This window comes from Esox lucius, chromosome 21 (assembly GCF_011004845.1).
Source record: "Esox lucius isolate fEsoLuc1 chromosome 21, fEsoLuc1.pri, whole genome shotgun sequence".
Classification (NCBI taxonomy): domain Eukaryota; kingdom Metazoa; phylum Chordata; class Actinopteri; order Esociformes; family Esocidae; genus Esox; species Esox lucius.
The window spans coordinates 30007053-30026536 of record NC_047589.1 but is presented as its reverse complement, the minus strand read 5'-3'; the positions used below and the strand labels follow the sequence as shown (position 1 = coordinate 30026536).

Sequence of the window (19484 nt, the reverse complement as noted above, 5' to 3'; positions counted from 1 at the left end):
TTATGTGGAAATATCCTTATTATTTTCACTTTATGACATTGATGATGTTCATGTTATTTTTCCATCACTGTTGTAGTAGGTTGTAATACTACTTATTTCTACCACCGAGTGGCAGTGTCGCCTTGTTCTTCATTGAAAAAACCATGCAACAGATATCTTGAAAATAAATATTATTTTTAGTTACATTTTTTAAATAGTTAAATGCATACATTCATTAATCCTTGAATATATTCCATACATTCATTAACAAAAAGTGATGTATATCAATATTATACAAATATAAGACAATAACTAATGTAAACGGAACATTTTTGCAGTGTGCACCGATCCTGCGGAAGAGAATATAGACGAGCACTGCTATTCATCGAGAATAACTGTTTCCTGTGTCAAGATATCTTGCAAGCCGAAGCGAAAGTCTCCACATTGAACTATTCTGTGGTAAAAACCAAAATAATACTCTTTTGACCCTATACTAGCTCTATTGTCAATATGACTATGTTTTTCTAGTCCGATAATATACCTATCTGTAATTTGGAATGATGATTGTTCGACAGGCAAAGACTTGCTAGCTAGCCAGCTTAGCAGCTATCTAACTAACCTTGCTTGGGGCTTCAGATTATGTTTTTTCCACTCATCGTGTTGACTGTAATGTGCGTCTTCTTCAGGATTTCTGTTATGGGGGGGTGGGTCCACCTGTTATGTGTGTATTACAATGTTAAAAGCTGTTCGCTTCTAAGCAAGTTTAGTTAGATCGCTAGCCAGGTAGTTAAATGCCTTGTTTGTTGGTTATGCGGGCAGCTAACCAATATAGCTAATTTAGTAATTAGCTGTCTGATATTAGACCTTTTGAAATGTGGCCGAAGTGGTTTGAACAGACGCCTTCTGTTTCAGGGCCAAGAGCTTCGGATTTCATCAAACAAAATGGGTGAGTGAAAATCAACTGTGTTCTAATGTCGACACAGCGAAAACTCATGAAGACATAAATTATCAATATTAACTTAAACAGCTTTACTTGGATCCCTATTTGTTCCCTCAGATGGTGAAGAGAAGACCTATGGTGGTTGTGAAGGCCCAGATGCTATGTATGTGAAGTTGATTTCCTCTGATGGCCATGAGTTTATAGTGAAGAGGGAACACGCCTTAACCTCTGGGACCATCAAAGCCATGTTGAGCGGACCAGGTAAGCATCTGATCATAACGTGCTAAGTTCTTGCAGTAGATCTTCCTCCCCTGGCCCGAAGGCAGCGGTTCAATCCCACCTCATCTCATTATCTTAGCTTAACTTTCTTGCAATAAAAAAAAAGATTACACTTGAGAACTTGAAGCTGTGTGTGGTCAAATAAACTCACGACTGAACTTTAATTGGGGTTTATTCCTATGATGTACCTGACGTTCTAACAACTAGCTCAACCCTCAAGTTAAATGGGAACTATGTAGCCTCTGATGTTTACAAGACTAAATTCAAGCAATAACAACGATTGTTCTCATCTTCCTTTTCACTTATAGTATCAGGTTATAGTATTAGGTTATAGTATTAGCTAGTACGGGCTGGTTTAGGTTGGGGGCATAGTATTGCAGGTTGCTACAGGGAGTATGAAACTACCCATGAATGCAAACTAATAGACGGACCGGCAAGAGTTTTAAATGGGGAATAGCTCAGGCACTTGTAAAAAATCTAATACAAATATTTGAAATATTAACTTAAAACATGAACTGCAGATGCCCTCTGGCCATTTATGCTTGCCTTTATGCTAGTAGTACAGTAGAAATTGTACATATGGCCCCTTTAAAGATGCAGCCCTAGTAGAACAGGTTTACTGAATGCATGTTTTGTAAAGACTCAAAAAGGAACTGCAAAGATCTGAGTTTTCTTGGCATAAAGGTAACCTTTGCTTTACCTTTGGAAATGTACCCACTATGACGTTACTTCCTGGGTCTGCGTTTGCTGTCTCTTCCTGGGTCTGTGAATGCTGTCACTGCAAGTGCAGGACCACTGTATTTTTGTGAAGGTGCATAGCTAAAAACAGGAAATGTGATTGAGTCCAGGCCTAAATCTTTATTCCATGCATCAAACTAACGTATATATGTAAAATGTAATGTACAGCCCAGCAACCTTTATAAGTGTGTTTGTTTCTTCACAGGACAGTTTGCAGAGAATGAAACCAACGAAGTGAACTTTAGAGAGATCCCCTCCCATGTCCTGTCTAAGGTGTGCATGTACTTCACCTACAAGGTCCGCTATACCAACAGCTCCACAGAAATACCTGAATTCCCCATCGCCCCTGAGATTGCACTGGAACTCCTAATGGCTGCAAACTTTTTGGATTGTTAAAACTCTAAAAAAAAAAAATGTAGCAGCTTTAAAACATTTTTAGATTTTTTTGACTATTTAACTTGTTTGCCATGTTGCTTCAGATAAAAACAAAAATGCTGAGTCTGTTATGTCAATAAGCTTTTTTTTTTTTTTTTTGCACCTGGCTTTATGTCCTGATTATTGGTCATAAAGATTTTCATTTTAATATAATAAACTGAAATGGTTGCTCCAGAATGCGATGAAATTCGGAAACCCTTTCTGACAGTTTTTCCTTACCTCCCCACCACAATAAAGTTTGTTTTTGGTGAGTGTTTTGCTGCTAATTCTTTTTGTGACAAAAGATTGCTGCTGAAGCAGCACTCTAAATCTGATCTGCAATGTACCAGGCTAAACGGGCATGATTCAACAATATGAAACATTTATTTTGCATCATATGCTTTTTTTTTTGGAAGGCAGGTAAAAGCTTTCAGTTAAAACTCACTTTGCATGAATGGGTAATCCCTGGGAACATTAATGAATTTACTAATCTAGCAATGTATAATGCTTAATCTAATAGTATTAATCTAGGATGGGTTTTGTTTTCTGAATCGTTATTGATTAAACGACATTGGCTGTGTACACCTGATCCTAGATCTGTAACGGTCACTCAAATGTCCTGAATGCAGGCCAATAAAAATATGTTTAGGCTGCAACCTAACTAAATAGTAACCTCTTGTATGCCTTACAAGATGACCTGAATGAATCATGTATCTATTTTCTTTCACATTATATATTCTTCCCATACAACTTCAATTATAAATAGGTTTGATGTGAGTTTGAAACAATTGGCAGAATAATATGTTGACAGTCATGTGGAAAAGGTTAATAGATAATCATTATTTCTGTTACATCAATGAGAAAGCAATGTGGTCTTCGAGAAGAAGATGGAGTGTTTTACCCCTGCGCAGATTTCAGTGAATTCTCTGTTTCAGGCGTTCTGCCACGTTCTCTCCAGTAAAGGGATGGCGGTCTGTCCATGACCTTAAAAGGTAATTTGGGAGTCAGATTATAAAGCTGTCTCTCTGCAATTACTTTAGTTTACATGGATCCTATCTGCTCAAAAAAACATTTGTTGTCATGCTAAACTCATCGTTTAATCTCGAAGGTGATTCTCCAAAAAAGATTTGGGTTGACCGAGATGTGTAACCGATGGTAACCCAAAACACATTTTACCTGTGGAGGTTGTGACCATAAACATGAGCAAATGTGCGGACTGGGAAAAAAAAGGGAAAAAAACAGTAACGAACGTAATTTTGGATTAATCGTGTATTTAGTTACATATTCTGTTTTCTGTTCTGCAAGAAAAAGTACATAGAAGGGCAATCATTTTCTCGCTAAATTTTTAGTGCGATTGCCGCAATCAGGGCATTTATGTTTTGTTTTGTCAACATAACTACCCTTATCCCACGTGATACCCTGACGTGGGTATCGTTCTGCGTTGCTTTGCCCTGATGCAGGGGGTTTCCATCATGGCGTCGATGCAGGTAGGAATTCTATTGACACCGATCGCTTTTTATCGGATGTATGTTTTTTTTAAGCACTACGTAAAGTCAGTTAATATATTTTTCTGTCAGTATGAGTATATAGGTCGGTTTGAAATTAAAGTTGTTGCGAAACGTATTTGTTAAAGGTGGCGTTTCAACAGCTGCATCTAGCGAGGCATAACAGCCACACAACTATACGTAGTAGCTCCAATGTTAGCTTACTAGCTAGCTAACACTGCCAGTTCTAAATGAGAACAGGCTAGTGGCTAATGAGGTTAGCAAGATAACTTAGCTAATTAGGTACTCTGGGGGTTGTCAGTTGCAATATTTAAATGAAACTGCTCGTTATTAAATAAATGAGTGCATATATATGGCATCCAGTGATAGAAAAAGCCACCTAAGTATAGACTGGAATACTTCAGTGGTTTGGCTACTGTTGTAGCTAGCTAGCTAAGGTTAACTAACTTAAGTTGGCTGCGGTTAGCGTTGTTCGCTAGGAAGGTTATCGGCTGGCTGACTGGGTAAGATAAGCTTGTTTGAATTAATGAAGTGGATTACCTAGTTAGTTGTATAATTGTGCTAGCTTGCAAACTTGATATTCTGGAAGCCTAGCCGTTTAAAACTATTGAGGCAACTGGTTGTCAACATTCAAACGTTTGTTGTTATGATGATAAACACTGCGTAGGCATTTTGTGATAAACATTACGCACGACCTGTTTCAAGCACAGCTTATTCATTTTTGCCCTAAAAAGCGTTTCTGCCTCTCTTTGTTGGGGGTCTACGAATACACTCCGTTGCGAACAGACTTTTACTGTGCCAGTGCGCAGGACGTTTAAACCGGCATTATTACTACGTACGGGGGACGAAAGCTATGAAGGAATGTATACTGATTTTCTAAACGTATGTCTATTGAAGCCCTATCTCCCCTTTGATTACTTAATTTCACAATAAGTCATCCCGGAACTATTGCTTGTTTGGCCCACGTTGTGCACGTGCATTATCTGGAGGCAAGAGGGTCTGCCATAGACCTATATTTGGGTAGTTTATAATACGGACCACTGAATATTAAGACCAATCGGAACGGTTGAAATGTGTTCACCGATCCGAACTCCTTGCAAGAAGTAACGTTATTGGGTGTGGCATTTGTTCGTAGTATTGGATTTTGGTAGCCGGGCAATAGCTTATTTGATAGTTTTGACATGAGTGGTTGACCTGTTGGCAGTTTCTCCAAACGTTTGAGCTATTTTCATGTTAATTTAAGTCTTCAGAAATAAATGATAAATTACATTCACCATGGGGAGCCCAGCGCTAGGCTAATCTGTTTCATCTATTGCAAACATGACTAGCATATCTCCACTGTCATTTTTGTGAGACATAAACACAATGCCAAGGAATCAACAATATAGTGCAGCTGTTTAGTATTCCAGTTGTTGGCTGCCAGCAATGGTTTGGGATGCACCGACATCTGTCTTCAATCTCTATTGGTCGATTAGTGGCAAACATGTATTGTTATTGTCGTTTGTGTTATTGTTTAATATTTATTAGTTTTTCTCTGTTGCAGTTTTGTTGACATCTAGTTCCTTATGTACTACATTTAAATCTTCTGTATAATATATGTAATTGCAAAAACAATGTGTATTCATTATCATGTAATTTATACATTTTCCATTCATCATTAGACTTATAAATTTGAAGATTTCCTTTGTATGATTGCATTTGCGTTTGTTGAAATAAGAAGCATCAACAGAAGCAATTCATTTTTTTAAACTGATGCTGGGTACACTGGTACCGAAAAAACATCAGTATTGATCGTCTGATTGTGCTATCAGAATACCAGTACCAGCCCAGAATTCTCCTGTCTGTGCGTCCCCAGTTTGAGGATCAGTGCCTCCGGCCCTTTCCGTAGCCTAAATCAACTAACTTTATAAGCACATTCACCACTCTGTCGAGGTAACCTGTGAATGCAACTTTCCCATAAGTCTAGAGACACTCCAGGCAAAGTTGTTCATTTATCTGCACGGTGTCCTTTCTTCACCAGTTCACTTTATGTATAATATGTTTCAAATGTACTGCAAGTACAATTGTGTGGGGTACATTGTTTAGGGATTTTCTTTTATAAACGTGTGATTACATTACAAGTTCCACATATAGACTTTCCCTCCTTTGTTGACAAAGAGCAACAACGAAGAGTTGAATGTTTATAATAAATTGCTCTGATCTCTAGATCAGGATTTCAGTCTGTGAGTGTTTATAGATTGTCAGCCACACCTTTTTATTGTGATCCTTATTAATCATATTCTAGAGGGCTGTTGACCATGCTTGTTCTTCCTAACTTCTACGCACTTCATACCATTTTGAATGTCATTAATTGCAGTGTCTTATGTTGTTTAATTACTGTGTATGTAGCTTCCTGCCTGAGCCTTTTTCCCCCAGGATTAATTTGCCAATGGGACTAAAACCCAACTTGACCTCTGTTGAACTCAGTTTGACCACTGTCATAGTACTTTAGCTTCAATCTAAACATGTGCTTCTTCCCCTACAGAAAAGGCTACAAAAGGAACTATTAGCTTTGCAAAATGATCCGCCCCCTGGAATGACGCTCAATGAAAAAAGTGTACAGAACACCATCACACAGTGAGTACATTTTACCTTGTTAAAGTATCAGTCCCTTTAAGGCCAGGAGAGAATGGGGAAAGCTTGCTAAGTTTTCAGTCCCTTTTGGGGGGGGAAGCGAGGAGAGAACAGGACAGCTTGCTAAGGTATCCATCCCTTTAAGAGGAGGAGACGAGGAGAGAACAGGACAGCTTGCTAAGGTATCCATCCCTTTAAGAGGAGGAGACGAGGAGAGAACAGGACAGCTTGCTAAGGTATCCATCCCTTAAAGAGGAGGAGACGAGGCATGGAAAGGATGTCTTGTCCTACTTGTGTGGATATAAGAACTGTTATTTTTTTTGCAGCACTATCTATAAAATATGTTCCAGTGTTGTTCCTCTGCAAACCACTAATGGATGGTAGATATCTGATCTCGGAACAGCGTCCCTCCACCCTCCTAGTTACAGCTGGTTAGATAACCACTGCTGTTATCACCCTCTCAACCACACAGCATGGTTACCTAGTTAACTGCTGTTCGACAGCATTGAATGGCTGTAAATGTATAGGTGTTGCAATATTTTTTCCATGGGCAAACCTTTTTAATACCCTCCTGTATGTAAAATGTAACATTCATAACGTTTTCAGTTTAACATTTCCTCTCCATGGAGTCTAACATTGAAACTTAAACCAAATCTTGATATTACACGCCTAGTTGATTGCTAGATATCTCTTTTTATAATCCTGACAATAAAGCCTTGGGTTCATACTTGCTCAACTCGCCTCTCGCTGTTCCCAGTATGTGCCCTTGGGACGGAGTTTCCTCCACCAGCCAGACGCAGGGAACATCAATCCAGGAAAATAAACACAGTAGCTAAAGCATATGTTCATGCTTACTCAGCTGTCTACAGCCCATGTAATCACATCTCGAGTAATGCAACGCGCTTTCTATAACAGGTGTCATCATGCTCAGCTAGCTTGAACTGTTGCCAGTGGGCTCCGCGATGGGTACGTTTTAGCAGCTCGGACGGTAAGGACGTTGTGTCTGAAGGCAGGCAGGTGTGGCGACATGTCGGAGGATGAGGCTGAACTGTCATTTACATGGTCTACCAGTGTAGCAATACGCTAACTAGATAAGGAAGCTGACTGCTACTGTGTCGGGCTGGAAACACGGTCATCCCAGACACTTTCTCTGGGGCACCAGCTATGGCCCCTCAGTGGATCCAGTGCTACTGCTTGTACTCTTGAGACGTCAGAGGCTTTGTGTGCTAGCGCCGCGTGTGGGTCAGCCAAGTCCACTCAGCCAAGTCTGCATCTCACAGTCTAAGTGTGGGCTGACCGGAGCTCCTACGTAACTCCAGATTGTCATTGAAAGCTATGGATTCAAGCGCATTATATGTACACCGAACATCGTCTTTTGTAATCGCGGGTCTATTCGTTGGCTGCGGAAATCCGTGGTGTTTGATAAAACCTTTTTTATTTATTTTTATGTGACGTCGGCGCTCCCGTCCGCCCACCCTCCTTGCCGCTCCAACTCTTTGTAACACTTGCGGGGGCAGAGTACAATGCAGTGTGACTGTAGAGTAGCAAAGAAAAGACCAACTGACCTTCCTGCCTAGTCCACCCCCATGGTTACTGTTGCTATGCGACTCAAGTTGCTAAGCAGTTCACGAGAAGGGAGCAGGTGACACCTGTTGAGTTTCTCAAGAAAATTATGATAGTTGACAAATGGTAATAAGAACAGTTACGGTCGTGCAGATTAACTGTTCAACAGAGAACTTCCTGTTAAACGCGGACCAACGTTGGAGGCATCGGCCTACGGCAGACGTGTTCAAGACGTGGAGGGTGACCTGAATCTTCAGACCTATGTATGGCTTTATAATCAGGCTGCCTCACAAGGAAGTCACAGTGAGGGATCTTTCTGTAGGGGGCAGTGATTTTAATCAAAATTGAAATGAATGTATTTTAATGTGAGCTTAACTGATTTGGTGTGCTTATTTTTTTTAAGTGTAATAGATGCAGGTCAAATCGGGCTCAGCCCACTAGCTAATTCTGCTAGTAAAATCTGATTCTAGCAACAATTTTAGGATATGTCTTCATCAAATATAATGGTAGCCCAAACAATCCAAATGGAGCATGAATCTCAGAAAATAGATTTAAATGTTCAAAAAATCTTCTAAGATTTCTTTTTTACTCAGTTTCCCTCATCCAAAAATAGCGTTAATGTTTGTGCTGAATTGATGCTTCCTGTACTTCAATAGCCTGTAATACCAACCATGTAAGTGAGTATGTTAGTCATTGATCGTTTGATTACAGCACATCTGTGTTTCCTCTGGAAAAAATTCCATGCTGGATGGTTTTGCTTGGGGTCTCCCCAGGGGTATTTTGAAGTACTCAGCTCTGGTGACTGTAAAAGGGCACTCTTATATGAGAGACAAACATGTGACGCTAACACCATAAAAAACGTTATATTTCCTGGCAAAACGAATTCCTAACCAAAACGTCGTCATGAATATGAACAAACATTCAAAGCAAATCTGGAATACGGTTCCCCAAAAACACTAATCAGGGGTTCTGCCGGCCCAGCATTAGAAGGGATGAATGTTGTTGCCCAAGATGGATTCGATCCACGGTCAGACTGGGTCTTTAACCACTAGGCTATTTAAACAGCGGGTTTGGGTGCACGTGACAAGTGTGTAGAGATGTGGTGTCTGTTTACATCATGCATTATCAAACCAATTAGTTGAAACTCCACTGTTCTCTAAACTAGTTCCCTACATTAGTTAACATCCAAACCAACAACAGGTATAACAGGATCGCTACACTGCATTCAACACGTTAAACTAGAAACAGTTCACTGTAGCTGTCTAGCTAACAGCTATACAGTACCTATAATGAAAACAATCCCTTGAATCACTCCATGGCTGGTTAGTGTCTTTAGAAAAACAAATAGAGAGTTAACCACTACGCCATGTAAATAAAAAATGAGCGCAATATGAACAAAATCTAGTGTCCAATTTGTTTGGTCCGTGGCGAGGATTAAACCCTGGTCGCCTGCATGGAAGTCCACATCTCTAACCACTACACTGTTTGGCTGGCTGGCTGGCAGGCAGTCAGTCAGTCAGTCAGGCACATTCGCTCTTCTTGGCCAGCTTCGCTGACGTGGTCCAGCAAGAATGGTGAGAATGTCACCGCTGTGAATCTGTTGTTTAAGTCCAACAAGGCTGGATGCTTCTGAGAAGTGCTGTGTGTTTCATAAATGTAGTAGAGTAATGTAGGCCAGGGTTACCGGTCAGGGTCACTCAGGATAATGTACTTCCCCCAGGAACCATTTCATTTCACCATATTCCCTAGTATACAGTAATGTTGTTTCAACTGTTAAGGATGCTGGGAACTGATTCTTATGTACTGCAGTATCTTGTGAGCGGTAAAGTTGATCTGTCTTGCTCAGGGACAAAATGACAGGGTTTTTCACATTGCTGCCTCAGGGATTAGAACCTGCAACCTTTGTAAATAAATGTATCAGGCCTTGATTACATTATCAATCTGTGTGACTTTACAGGATTACATTATCAATCCGTATTCATCGACTCGCTTGTTCCACGTTTTGGTGGCTTGTTGGCCATTGTTCTGCCTTGACGCCGTGCCCCCAGCTGCCAATGGAAGCATTGTCTTGCCGACACTGAGGGAGACATTGTTGTTATGGCTACACACGGCCGGGTCCATGACCTCCTCCCTTTTGGTCGTCTATTGGCGATCAGGCCGACCACCATTGTGTTGTCAGCAAACTGGATGTTGTGGTTGACCAAGGGTTATGGGGGGGGGGTGAACACTAATCTGGCCCCCCCCTCGTGTTGAGGGCACCTTTGTGTTGCCTTGGGCTCAGGGACTTTGTAATTTTCTTTGCAAATATTTCCTATAGTTATTGATTTTGTTTCCCTGTTTTAGAATAGTGAAGAGTATGGAGTGTTAAAGCACCATTTGCAATTCAGTAATATAGGATAGGTCTGAATACTTTTGCGGGGCATTTTGTTTGCCTGTATGTACTGATTTCCTTCAGGCATTGACGCTTTATGGACAGGCACGGTGGGGAATGTTAGTGGGGAGAGTTATAGCTGAGAGGACAGAGGGACAAATTCAAACCCCCACGTGGACTGGAGGCAGCAACCCGGACCAGCACGCACCCTGAGGCTGTGTTATTAGGTGCGGTAATGCTGTGGTTCTGTAGCCCATGTGTTTGCACAGTTACCTGAAAGAATTGCCCCTGGATTTATGCATATTATGTTCATATCATTGTGCCAGGTAGGCTACTTTAAGAATGTTTAGATAGCGAGCTGCACTACACAGTATAAGGGCTCATCTCCCACAGTATTTCATCATTCATTGGAATGACGACTTTCCAAAACAGGTTCTACTGGATGTTTCTTTCTCGCATCTTTCTTTGTAATCTTATTTTTTGTTTTGAAGTGCTACAGTGAGCTGGGTGGGGCTTAATTCCTTCATCCTGGGGAGGTGTTCTGGATATCTGCCCGGTCCTGTCAGCCCTGCTAGTCCAGAGTAATCTATTGGTTGTTGAGGCTGACAGACACGCAGACAGGCTTGTTTTGTTAGCGGTGTACTTCTCTTTCACTGCGTGGACGTCCTTTAGGATTACGTAACCGCCGCCATTCTTGTCTAGAAGGGCGAGTAACGTTGGCCTGTACCGTTATCTCTGACTCAGTGATATCCATGTGAAAACCGAGGTTGGGAGTGCTGCTGTCTAGTTGCTGTCTCTGGCCATGGTGTGGAGCCTGCACCTCTGGCCATGGTGTGGAGCCTGCACCTCTGGCCGTGGTGTGGAGCCTGCACCTCTGGCCGTGGTGTGGAGCCTGCACCTCTGGCCGTGGTGTGGAGCCTGCACCTCTGGCCGTGGTGTGGAGCCTGCACCTCTGGCCGTGGTGTGGAGCCTGCACCTCTGGCCGTGGTGTGGTGCCTGCACCTCTGGCCGTGGTGTGGTGCCTGCACCTCTGGCCGTGGTGTGGTGCCTGCACCTCTGGCCGTGGTGTGGTGCCTGCACCTCTGGCCAAGAGGGGTTTGGCCAGCATCCAGATTCCACACCGTCATTTTGGTCCTGTACTCTACCGGATATACACTGTATTAATGGAAGTGCCCATGAATGGGCGCTATTTGCAGAATTACCCAAGCGCAAAGATGTCACAATTATGTCTATATGTTTTTTGTACTTCATAGATTGCTGTGAATTCACTTAGTATTTGCTGGCTAAAGGCTAACAAGTGCAAGTCTTATGTAAAAAGTAAAAGCCCTCCAGGGGGTCACACTCTGTAGGGCCCTCAACAAGTCTTAATATACGCCTGACATGTAGGTTAAGATATCTTGCAATCTCTATGTGCAGAACTTCAATCTGCAACGTTCCTACTGAACAGATCAGTGTTTCCCAATCCTCGCCCCGGGGCCTCAAAGAGGTTCACAGGTGTGTTTTTGTCCTAGCCCTCACACTTGATTTAACGTAGCAAATCATCACTATGCTTTTAATTGTATGTGCGATGGCAAAAAATGTAATAAAAAACGTTGTTCCTGTCTGTCAGCTTGCATGTTTAGGCTGCTGTATGTGCTTGACTTCCGCTCTACAACATCTTTGGTAGTTTAATCTTTTAATACTTTTTCATATGATGGAGAACGATGAGCCGTTTTTATGTAATGGTCATTGGTGACCCAGACTATTCTTAGAAACAAGGGGCGCTGCCAGGCAGTTTCCCCTGTGATCCTCTCAGTGATGTGTGTTTGTATAATACTGCTTCCTGTTTATTTGCTGTTATTTTTGTTTTAACCCAATATTCAGTCTGGTTGGTGTTACTTTGTCACTTAATATTATTTCAATCTTTCCATGCTTGAATCCCTCACTGTTTTGCTTCTTTTTTAGGTGACATGGAATTAAACCAGCAAGTAATATTTCAGTGTTGTATTATTTAATATACTAATGAGCATCACAACTACAATATTAACATGCATAGTAGTTAGTAAAAAGGCAACTTTTAGGCAAATCATTAGCTTGCTCTCTGTCCCATTTACAGTGGTGTCGGAAAGACTGCAGACCCCTTTACCTTCTCAACATTTAGTTGTGCAACACTGCATTAATAATTAATGACATTGTAGTTGCCATCAGTCTTCAGAGAGTACCATGTATTATCAAAGCGTACATTTTTGAAAATGTTCAGACCTTTTGCCATTACACAGTTAAGCTCAGATGCAGCCTGTAATCGTCCTTGATGAACTTGATTGGAGTCCACCTGTGGCAAATTCAATTGACTGGACATGATTTAGGGAGGGGCACACCTGTATTGCTACAGAAGACTTGTTTATGAATGTGGGAGGTGGCAGAAAAGAAGGGTCATTTCAATAATTTCTCTTGAAATGGGTGGACGTGACTGGTCTCAGAAGTAATACGACTGATCGGTCTGGGACTGGGCTTAATAATTATCTTTAGTTGATGATTGGAATGAAAATGCTCTGTCTGTTGTTTCATCTTGTCATTATGCTTACTATTGACTTTAATTATTAATCATCAAATTTTTCTCTTGCTCTCTAACTGACCCATGATCCAGAACTCACATGTTTATTGGGTGATCATATATTGCATTTATGACCGACTGCTTCTTTTGTCTTTCAGATGGATAGTAGATATGGAGGGAGCCTCAGGTACCCTATACGAAGGAGAGAAATTTCAGCTGCTTTTCAAATTCAGTAGTCGGTATCCTTTTGATTCACCTCAGGTAAGTAGCTAGCCTAGTGCCTCCTCATTGAACATACAGGGCATAGCTTGTGTCTCACTGGCTTGAATCGGCACTATGGGTCCCGAGTTATGAGAGTGCATCCACAATCACACGCAATCTTTATTGTGTGAGAGAGAGACACGTCCATCCACGTCTGTGGATGCTCCCATTCATGTGGGTTGCTGGAGGATGATTTGGGCCGTAGGGGGACAGCCAATGTCTCTCTTGGATCTTGAGGTGAAGGGGTTTATGTGCCACATTAGGTAGGTCACTCAATGGTACTCAGCCAAGCGGTTGTTTCACCGTGGGTCGTTTTTCTTTTAGTCCATGCTGGTCCTGGGGCTCCGAAAGGGGTGCACAGGTTTTAGTCCTGATGCTCACACATCTGATTCAACCAATTCTCAAGACTTTTGAATCAGGTATGGATAATCTTTCTGTTAGTCAGAGAGGGTTTTGCTCCACTGGACAATTTTAAGCAAATTGTTTCTCAAAGATTCTTGACTAACTGAATGTCTGTGGCTGTTTGTTCACTATTCAAACAGAGATTGTTTGTACTGCGTCAAACCAACACTGAGAAAATTATTAGTTATTATTTGGGTTTATCAGACAAGGATTCTAAAAATCCAGAGAATAAATGCACCTTTTTTTACACAAATCTTCTGTGGAGAATATAGGGAAAACCAGTGACTTTATTAGGAATTCCTGGAGTGTTCCATCCAGGTTTGGACCACAGATGTACATTAAATCTTTATTTCATTGTAATCAAACACCACGTTCTGATGGGATCATAAACCCATCACCCTCTGTTCTGGCCCATCCTGCTTGGACCTTACGCCAACATGCTGAAGACATCCATATCTGGGTGCCACAGCCATATGGGCAACATGCTGGCTGGGTGACTCAATCTGCCTCTTTCTCTCCATGCTGGCATGCTACAGCCTGCAGGCCATGTTTTGGGGATTAGTTTGACGCAACAATCTTATTTTACTCATCAGCAGCAGCCTTATAAATAGGAGGTTGGTTGGTTGGTACAGACAGAATATTAGATCCACAGGTAGGTTAGTACTACTGACACAATGCTAGCCTGGTGGCTATAGATGGAATATTAGATCCACAGGTAGGTTAGTACTACTGACACCTGAATCAGTGAATCAACTTTTTAAAGCCTCTGTCATCCAGAAGGCCTCTTCATGCTTGATTCTGCCAATCAAAGCTTTAACTGATTGATTTTGTGGAATCGGGTGGCCAATGCCAATAAACAACTTTGGTTCTCACTTTTTCTGCTCTCATGGCTGACTCCTTCTCCTCCCTTTCTCTCACGCTGTCTCACTTTCTCACCTTACCTTGCCCTCTCCCCTCCTCCCACTCCCCTCTCTCCCCAGTGTCTCTGTGTCCCCCTCCCCTGTCCCCCTCACATCGTACCCCACCTCTCTAAATCCTCATGTCACTGAAGAGCTAAGCCCGGGCTTACACGGCAAGTTTACTTCCTGCTATTCATTCTAAAATCTGAACTCATTCCAGCCAACAGCTCCCTGATTTCATCTCTGAATGCTTGGCCCCCGACTTTCCACATCAAAAAAACCTAAAAGTAAATTTTAGCCTTATTTGGGTCAGTACCTGACTGGCTTGGTGATGGGAAAACTGTGCACAGCTCCTGAAAAGAGTTGATGGAACAAAATGATTGATTGCCATATTCCATGTATTTATTTGTGTTGTTGCTCCTTTTCCTCCAGGTGATGTTTACTGGGGAGAGTATACCTGTCCACCCCCATGTGTATAGCAACGGTCACATCTGTCTGTCCATACTAACAGAAGACTGGTCGCCTGCCCTCTCGGTGCAGTCAGTCTGTCTTAGCATTATCAGCATGTTGTCCAGCTGCAAAGAAAAGGTAAGGGGCCAGACAAACCTCCGGGCTCCTTTGAGGCAGAGCCTTGTGACTTCACTCTTTATTTCTTTGTAATCAATGCACTCGGTAAATGTAATGCCTCGGGGCTATGAACGTTTATCTAAAATTGTTAGTGGAGTTCTGATACTTCTTTTTTGTTCGTCTTCGGGGGATGATCCAGCTCGTACCGGCTATGTGTTTTTAGTAGTCTATAATGATTACCTCATTTGCAAATCATTTATTAATAGAGAGGTTTTTGTAAATGCTAACGCTGGTCCTGGTACTGTTCCCTCACTTACTCACTGGTGACCCCTGCTGGCTCACCAGATCTGGGATCAGTTTCCCCTCTTCAAATACTAACCAAGTGGAGGTAAATGCATAACTGACCCCAAGTCAGCATCTGGGGTCAAGCTCACAGTTCTCTCTCCCCTTTTCTGTGGGTCTGCAGAGACGGCCGCCTGATAACTCCTTCTACGTAAGAACATGTAACAAAAACCCCAAGAAGACCAAATGGTGGTATCATGGTGAGTAGTTTGGGGTGTTAGATAACCGTGTTAATATGTCAGTAATGTAAGACACCACACTCACTATTTTAAAAGCATTGGTCTGGTCTAATGAATGACAGTGGAGAACAGAGACATTCTCTGCTGCCATGTTTATGTGATCCATTTCACGTTCGCTCAGATGTTGTTTACAGCTGTCACGTTAGCGAATGGGAATGGAGGTGGACTCTATGACAACATGATTTTGTCATTTGATTTGATCTGGAATTGTGTGTGTATGTTTTTTTTTCTTTCCCAGATGATACATGTTAATGTACAAACTTTGTAATACTCCTAGAAGAAAGAAGTCCTACTGACCCACATAAAGCACTTTTTAATCATTCAGTCTTTGAACTCTGACCTTTGACTGGAACAGTGACGCGCTGGAGACTCTTTTTGAACTGCATTTCCCAGAGGGCAGTTGGATGCATGTTTTAGGCGGTTGTAATATATGAAATGAGAAAAATAAAGGAACGCTATGTGCACCCAACAAAGGATTGTTTTAGTAAAAAGGCAGTTATGCAGCCAGCGAAACTTTATGGAGAGATTATTATTATTATTATTACATAATTCCTGTTTTAAGATTGTTTTTGTTTGTATGGGTACATTTAAAGGTTCCGTGCAATAATATCAAGGATGGCTGCATGCTTGTACCTACAAAGAAAATCCACATTAAACAGTTTATTTCCTGGAAGGGATGTAAGCATTTTAAACCCCCAGGAAAGGCTTTCTTTTTTAAAGAAATTCAATGCACTGTGAAAAATCTACAGTGGTACATCAACTCAATGTTATTATTCCAACATGCAACTATCCTGTAAACTGTAAATTTAAAAACAGTTTACCACTATTACTTAAAGATAATAACACAGTTTTAACCTGACTGAATTTAAAGCATTAAATCTAGAGCAGTATGGTTCTTCCCCTCTGCCTCTATAAAAGACAGATCTTCAGATTTCAGACGTTGCAGATTGGTCTGGTCTCTGTTGGATAAAATATATTTATGATGAAAGCTGGTTAAAACTGTTTAATTCACTGGAGAACTTTTGCATAATGCTCCACAACAGCCTGGACGGAACTCTTGTGGGGTTAGCTAGTTCATTCTGCAAACCCGGAGCTGTATGACAAGATTGTATCCATGTAACAAATGTTTGTTGTTGCTGTGTTACATTTTTATTTGTATGATATATTGGTTTGTTTGTTAATTTTTTTTGATGAGATTTATGCTTTAATCTTCTACAAAATTCTCAGATTTTAAGATGTCTGTCTTGTTGTTTTTGTACTTGTCTTCTGCTAGCTGACACTTTGAAAGGGGGCAGTATGTTTTGGGTTGTGTGTTAAATGTCTTATTTAATTTAAAATCTCCATTTTGACCTCCAGAATGGTAGTCATAATGAAAGGAATTGTGTTTAAGCTGTTGTTAAAGGTTTAACTGATTCCCCTGGTCAGAGATTTGGCTCAGGTACTTCAATACGAGATCACCTCTAAAACAAATCCTTTCAGATATATTTGCATTTACCTATATTTTCACTAGGAAACTTATGTAGTGTCGTGGTAACGTCTGCAACTAGTGTGTATATATATACGTCTTTAGGAGTTGCAGACTTGAATGGATGCGGTTCCCTCATCTTGATATGACAAAATCTATAATAGGAGTTCTTTATTACATTGAGGTTCTCTGCAATGTTTCTGCAAAGTGCTATGGTACGTCCGTTTCAGGGTTGGGTCAATGCGTATTGAATTCTAGAACTCAGAATGTAGACAGAATTTGAAATCCACACGTTCCTCCGTAATTTAAGTAAATTTGAATTAGGATTGGAATGTCAGCGCACATCTTGAATTGTCTGGTATTGAAATAGAATTTACCTAATCCCTGGTTGGTTTATCAGAAACGACACCATTGCTGTTGGTCCTGTTTTTTTTTTTTTTTTTTTTTTAAAGGACTGCCGGGATGCCTGTTTAGTTAAAACTCTGTCATCATATACCAAACTTGTGCTTTTACATGTGCTGCTCATTTCTGATCGTTTGGGGGGAAAGATCTGATACGCGTGGTCAACAGGACACCAACCCACAAAGCGTTCAGAACCGGGCAGCCTGTGTAAATGACCCCCCCCCCCCCCCCAGTGTGTCCAGAATAACTCTGTCACTGGTGGAAGGATTTAGCAGCCGTCATGGTGTACTGCTTTTGAACGAAGACCTATTGGCCCCGGTTGAACGAAGTTGCACCAAGAAGTGATCAACTGCTGGCCGCTGTAGGGGATGAAGATTTAGTTTGCGCCACAGCTCTTTGGTCGTTTCTGACTTCAGTCACTCCATTCCTATATCTTTGTTCTGTCTTCTGTTGCCATTCGTTTGGAAATACTTGAATTCGCCGTTTGTTATTGCTTTGTCTTTTTAGTGTGCTTCTTGTTTCCTTCGGACCTATAGGTGATGAGGGGTTATTTCTGAATGCATATGAAACCACTTGCGTGACTGAATGTTTTGGTAGCGGTTGTGAACATGACCCTGGCACTTCGGTGTCAAGGAACCGTGTGGCCGGCTATGTGAAGATGTCTCCTTATTTAACCGATGATTGGTTTTGTGTAACACTGCAGATGTTATTTAAGGTCGTGTGGAACAGCAGCAGAATTATGTAAATGTTACAAATTGCGTCCCAAATGGCACACTGTTCCCCAGATGGTCACTGCTTTTAACCAGGGCTCTGGTTCAAAAGTAGTACTATATATATAGGGAGTTGAATGCCATTTGGGACATATAGGTGGTCACGGTATGTTAAGGCTGGGACAAAAGGCCTGTGTCCACTGGATAAATCAGTGGATATGTTTAAAAACCCAGGGTGGGGTGTAAACAAGGTTTGAATTTCTCATGTTTTACTTTAATTTCCCTGGTTTTATTTTTCCTCTTAATGTGGTTTGGATTCTTTGCCTGCAGATTGTTGTGAATGATCAACACTAATGATGGGTGGAAATATTTAGAGAATTATTATTTCATTGTTTTTCTCTTTTTGGGGGATGTACAAGCTCCATGTTGGAGACGCCTGTTCATTTTAATAATCAATAATAAAAGCAAAAATTCACTTTTAATTCACACTTGTCTTGCACATTTCTGATTCAAGCTTGTCTGAAATAGCACCCAGTTGCCCATGAAGTCTACTTATTTGATAAGAGCCCTGATCAAATATAGAACATTGCATAAGTAATAGGGCATTTGTGACCCTTTTCATTTAATCGTAGGACGCTTCTACTACCTGTATCAAGGCCTAAGAGAAGATATTGCTTGTTCTGGTGGCACCATCTACTGGACATGTTTAGCAAGTTCCCAGATCAACATGCAAGACTACTAAAAGGCCAAACATTTCGGCACGTAATTAATAGGTTTAAGTCACTGCTTCGACCTTCAGTCCAGGATGAGATCCGATCGCCTGTTTATCATGTCAATGAATCTCCCTATTTGAAGCCCTTGGCAGACACCAGTTTTTGGGCATATGCAACATAGCACCCAATAAACACTTTTAAGTGGGGTTAACTGACTTGCTAATGCACACAACGATGTAGCGGAATGCACATTTTATTAGCTGAAATTGGAATACCGACGCCTTCTTTCTACTGTACCTAATGAACATCATCTCATGACTATATTGATTCATTAGGCCGTTGTGGTTGTCTGTGTGGTGACTGACTTAATTCCGAAGGGTTACATTTAAGAACTTTACTTTGAGAAGAAAAATTGCGTTCTTGTAGAATCACTAACCACACAAAGGTAATTTATAAGAGAGGATATTTTAAATATGAGCACTGATTACGATGACATTTTGGTACAGATATATGTTAGCTATTCCGTTACGTTAACTGATAAAATAAACT

General features: G+C 41.2%; 2 protein-coding genes across 4 annotated transcripts; both read left to right on the top strand.

Annotated features, from left to right (window-relative positions):
• Positions 1-345: 345 nt before the first annotated feature.
• eloc (elongin C) lies at positions 346-2619 on the top strand. Its single transcript, NM_001303646.1, is given in 4 exon segments — positions 346-438; positions 892-925; positions 1037-1180; positions 2142-2619. Coding segments are annotated over 3 exon segments (339 nt in total). The 5' UTR covers positions 346-438; positions 892-921; the 3' UTR covers positions 2333-2619.
• A 650-nt stretch (positions 2620-3269) lies between these two features.
• flj11011l (ubiquitin conjugating enzyme E2 W) lies at positions 3270-18708 on the top strand. Of its 3 annotated transcripts, none has more exons than XM_010886001.5 (6): positions 3270-3342; positions 6380-6471; positions 13094-13196; positions 14930-15085; positions 15531-15606; positions 15884-18708. In XM_010886001.5, the coding sequence occupies exons 2-6, from the start codon at positions 6431-6433 to the stop codon at positions 15895-15897; spliced, it is 390 nt and encodes a 129-aa protein (XP_010884303.1). In that variant the 5' UTR covers positions 3270-3342; positions 6380-6430; the 3' UTR covers positions 15898-18708. The 3 variants fall into 3 exon arrangements, with proteins under 3 accessions (XP_010884303.1, XP_010884301.1, XP_010884304.1); XM_010885999.5 differs by lacking the exon at positions 3270-3342 and adding an exon at positions 3736-3837; XM_010886002.5 differs by lacking the exon at positions 3270-3342 and adding an exon at positions 4229-4358.
• Positions 18709-19484: the final 776 nt, after the last annotated feature.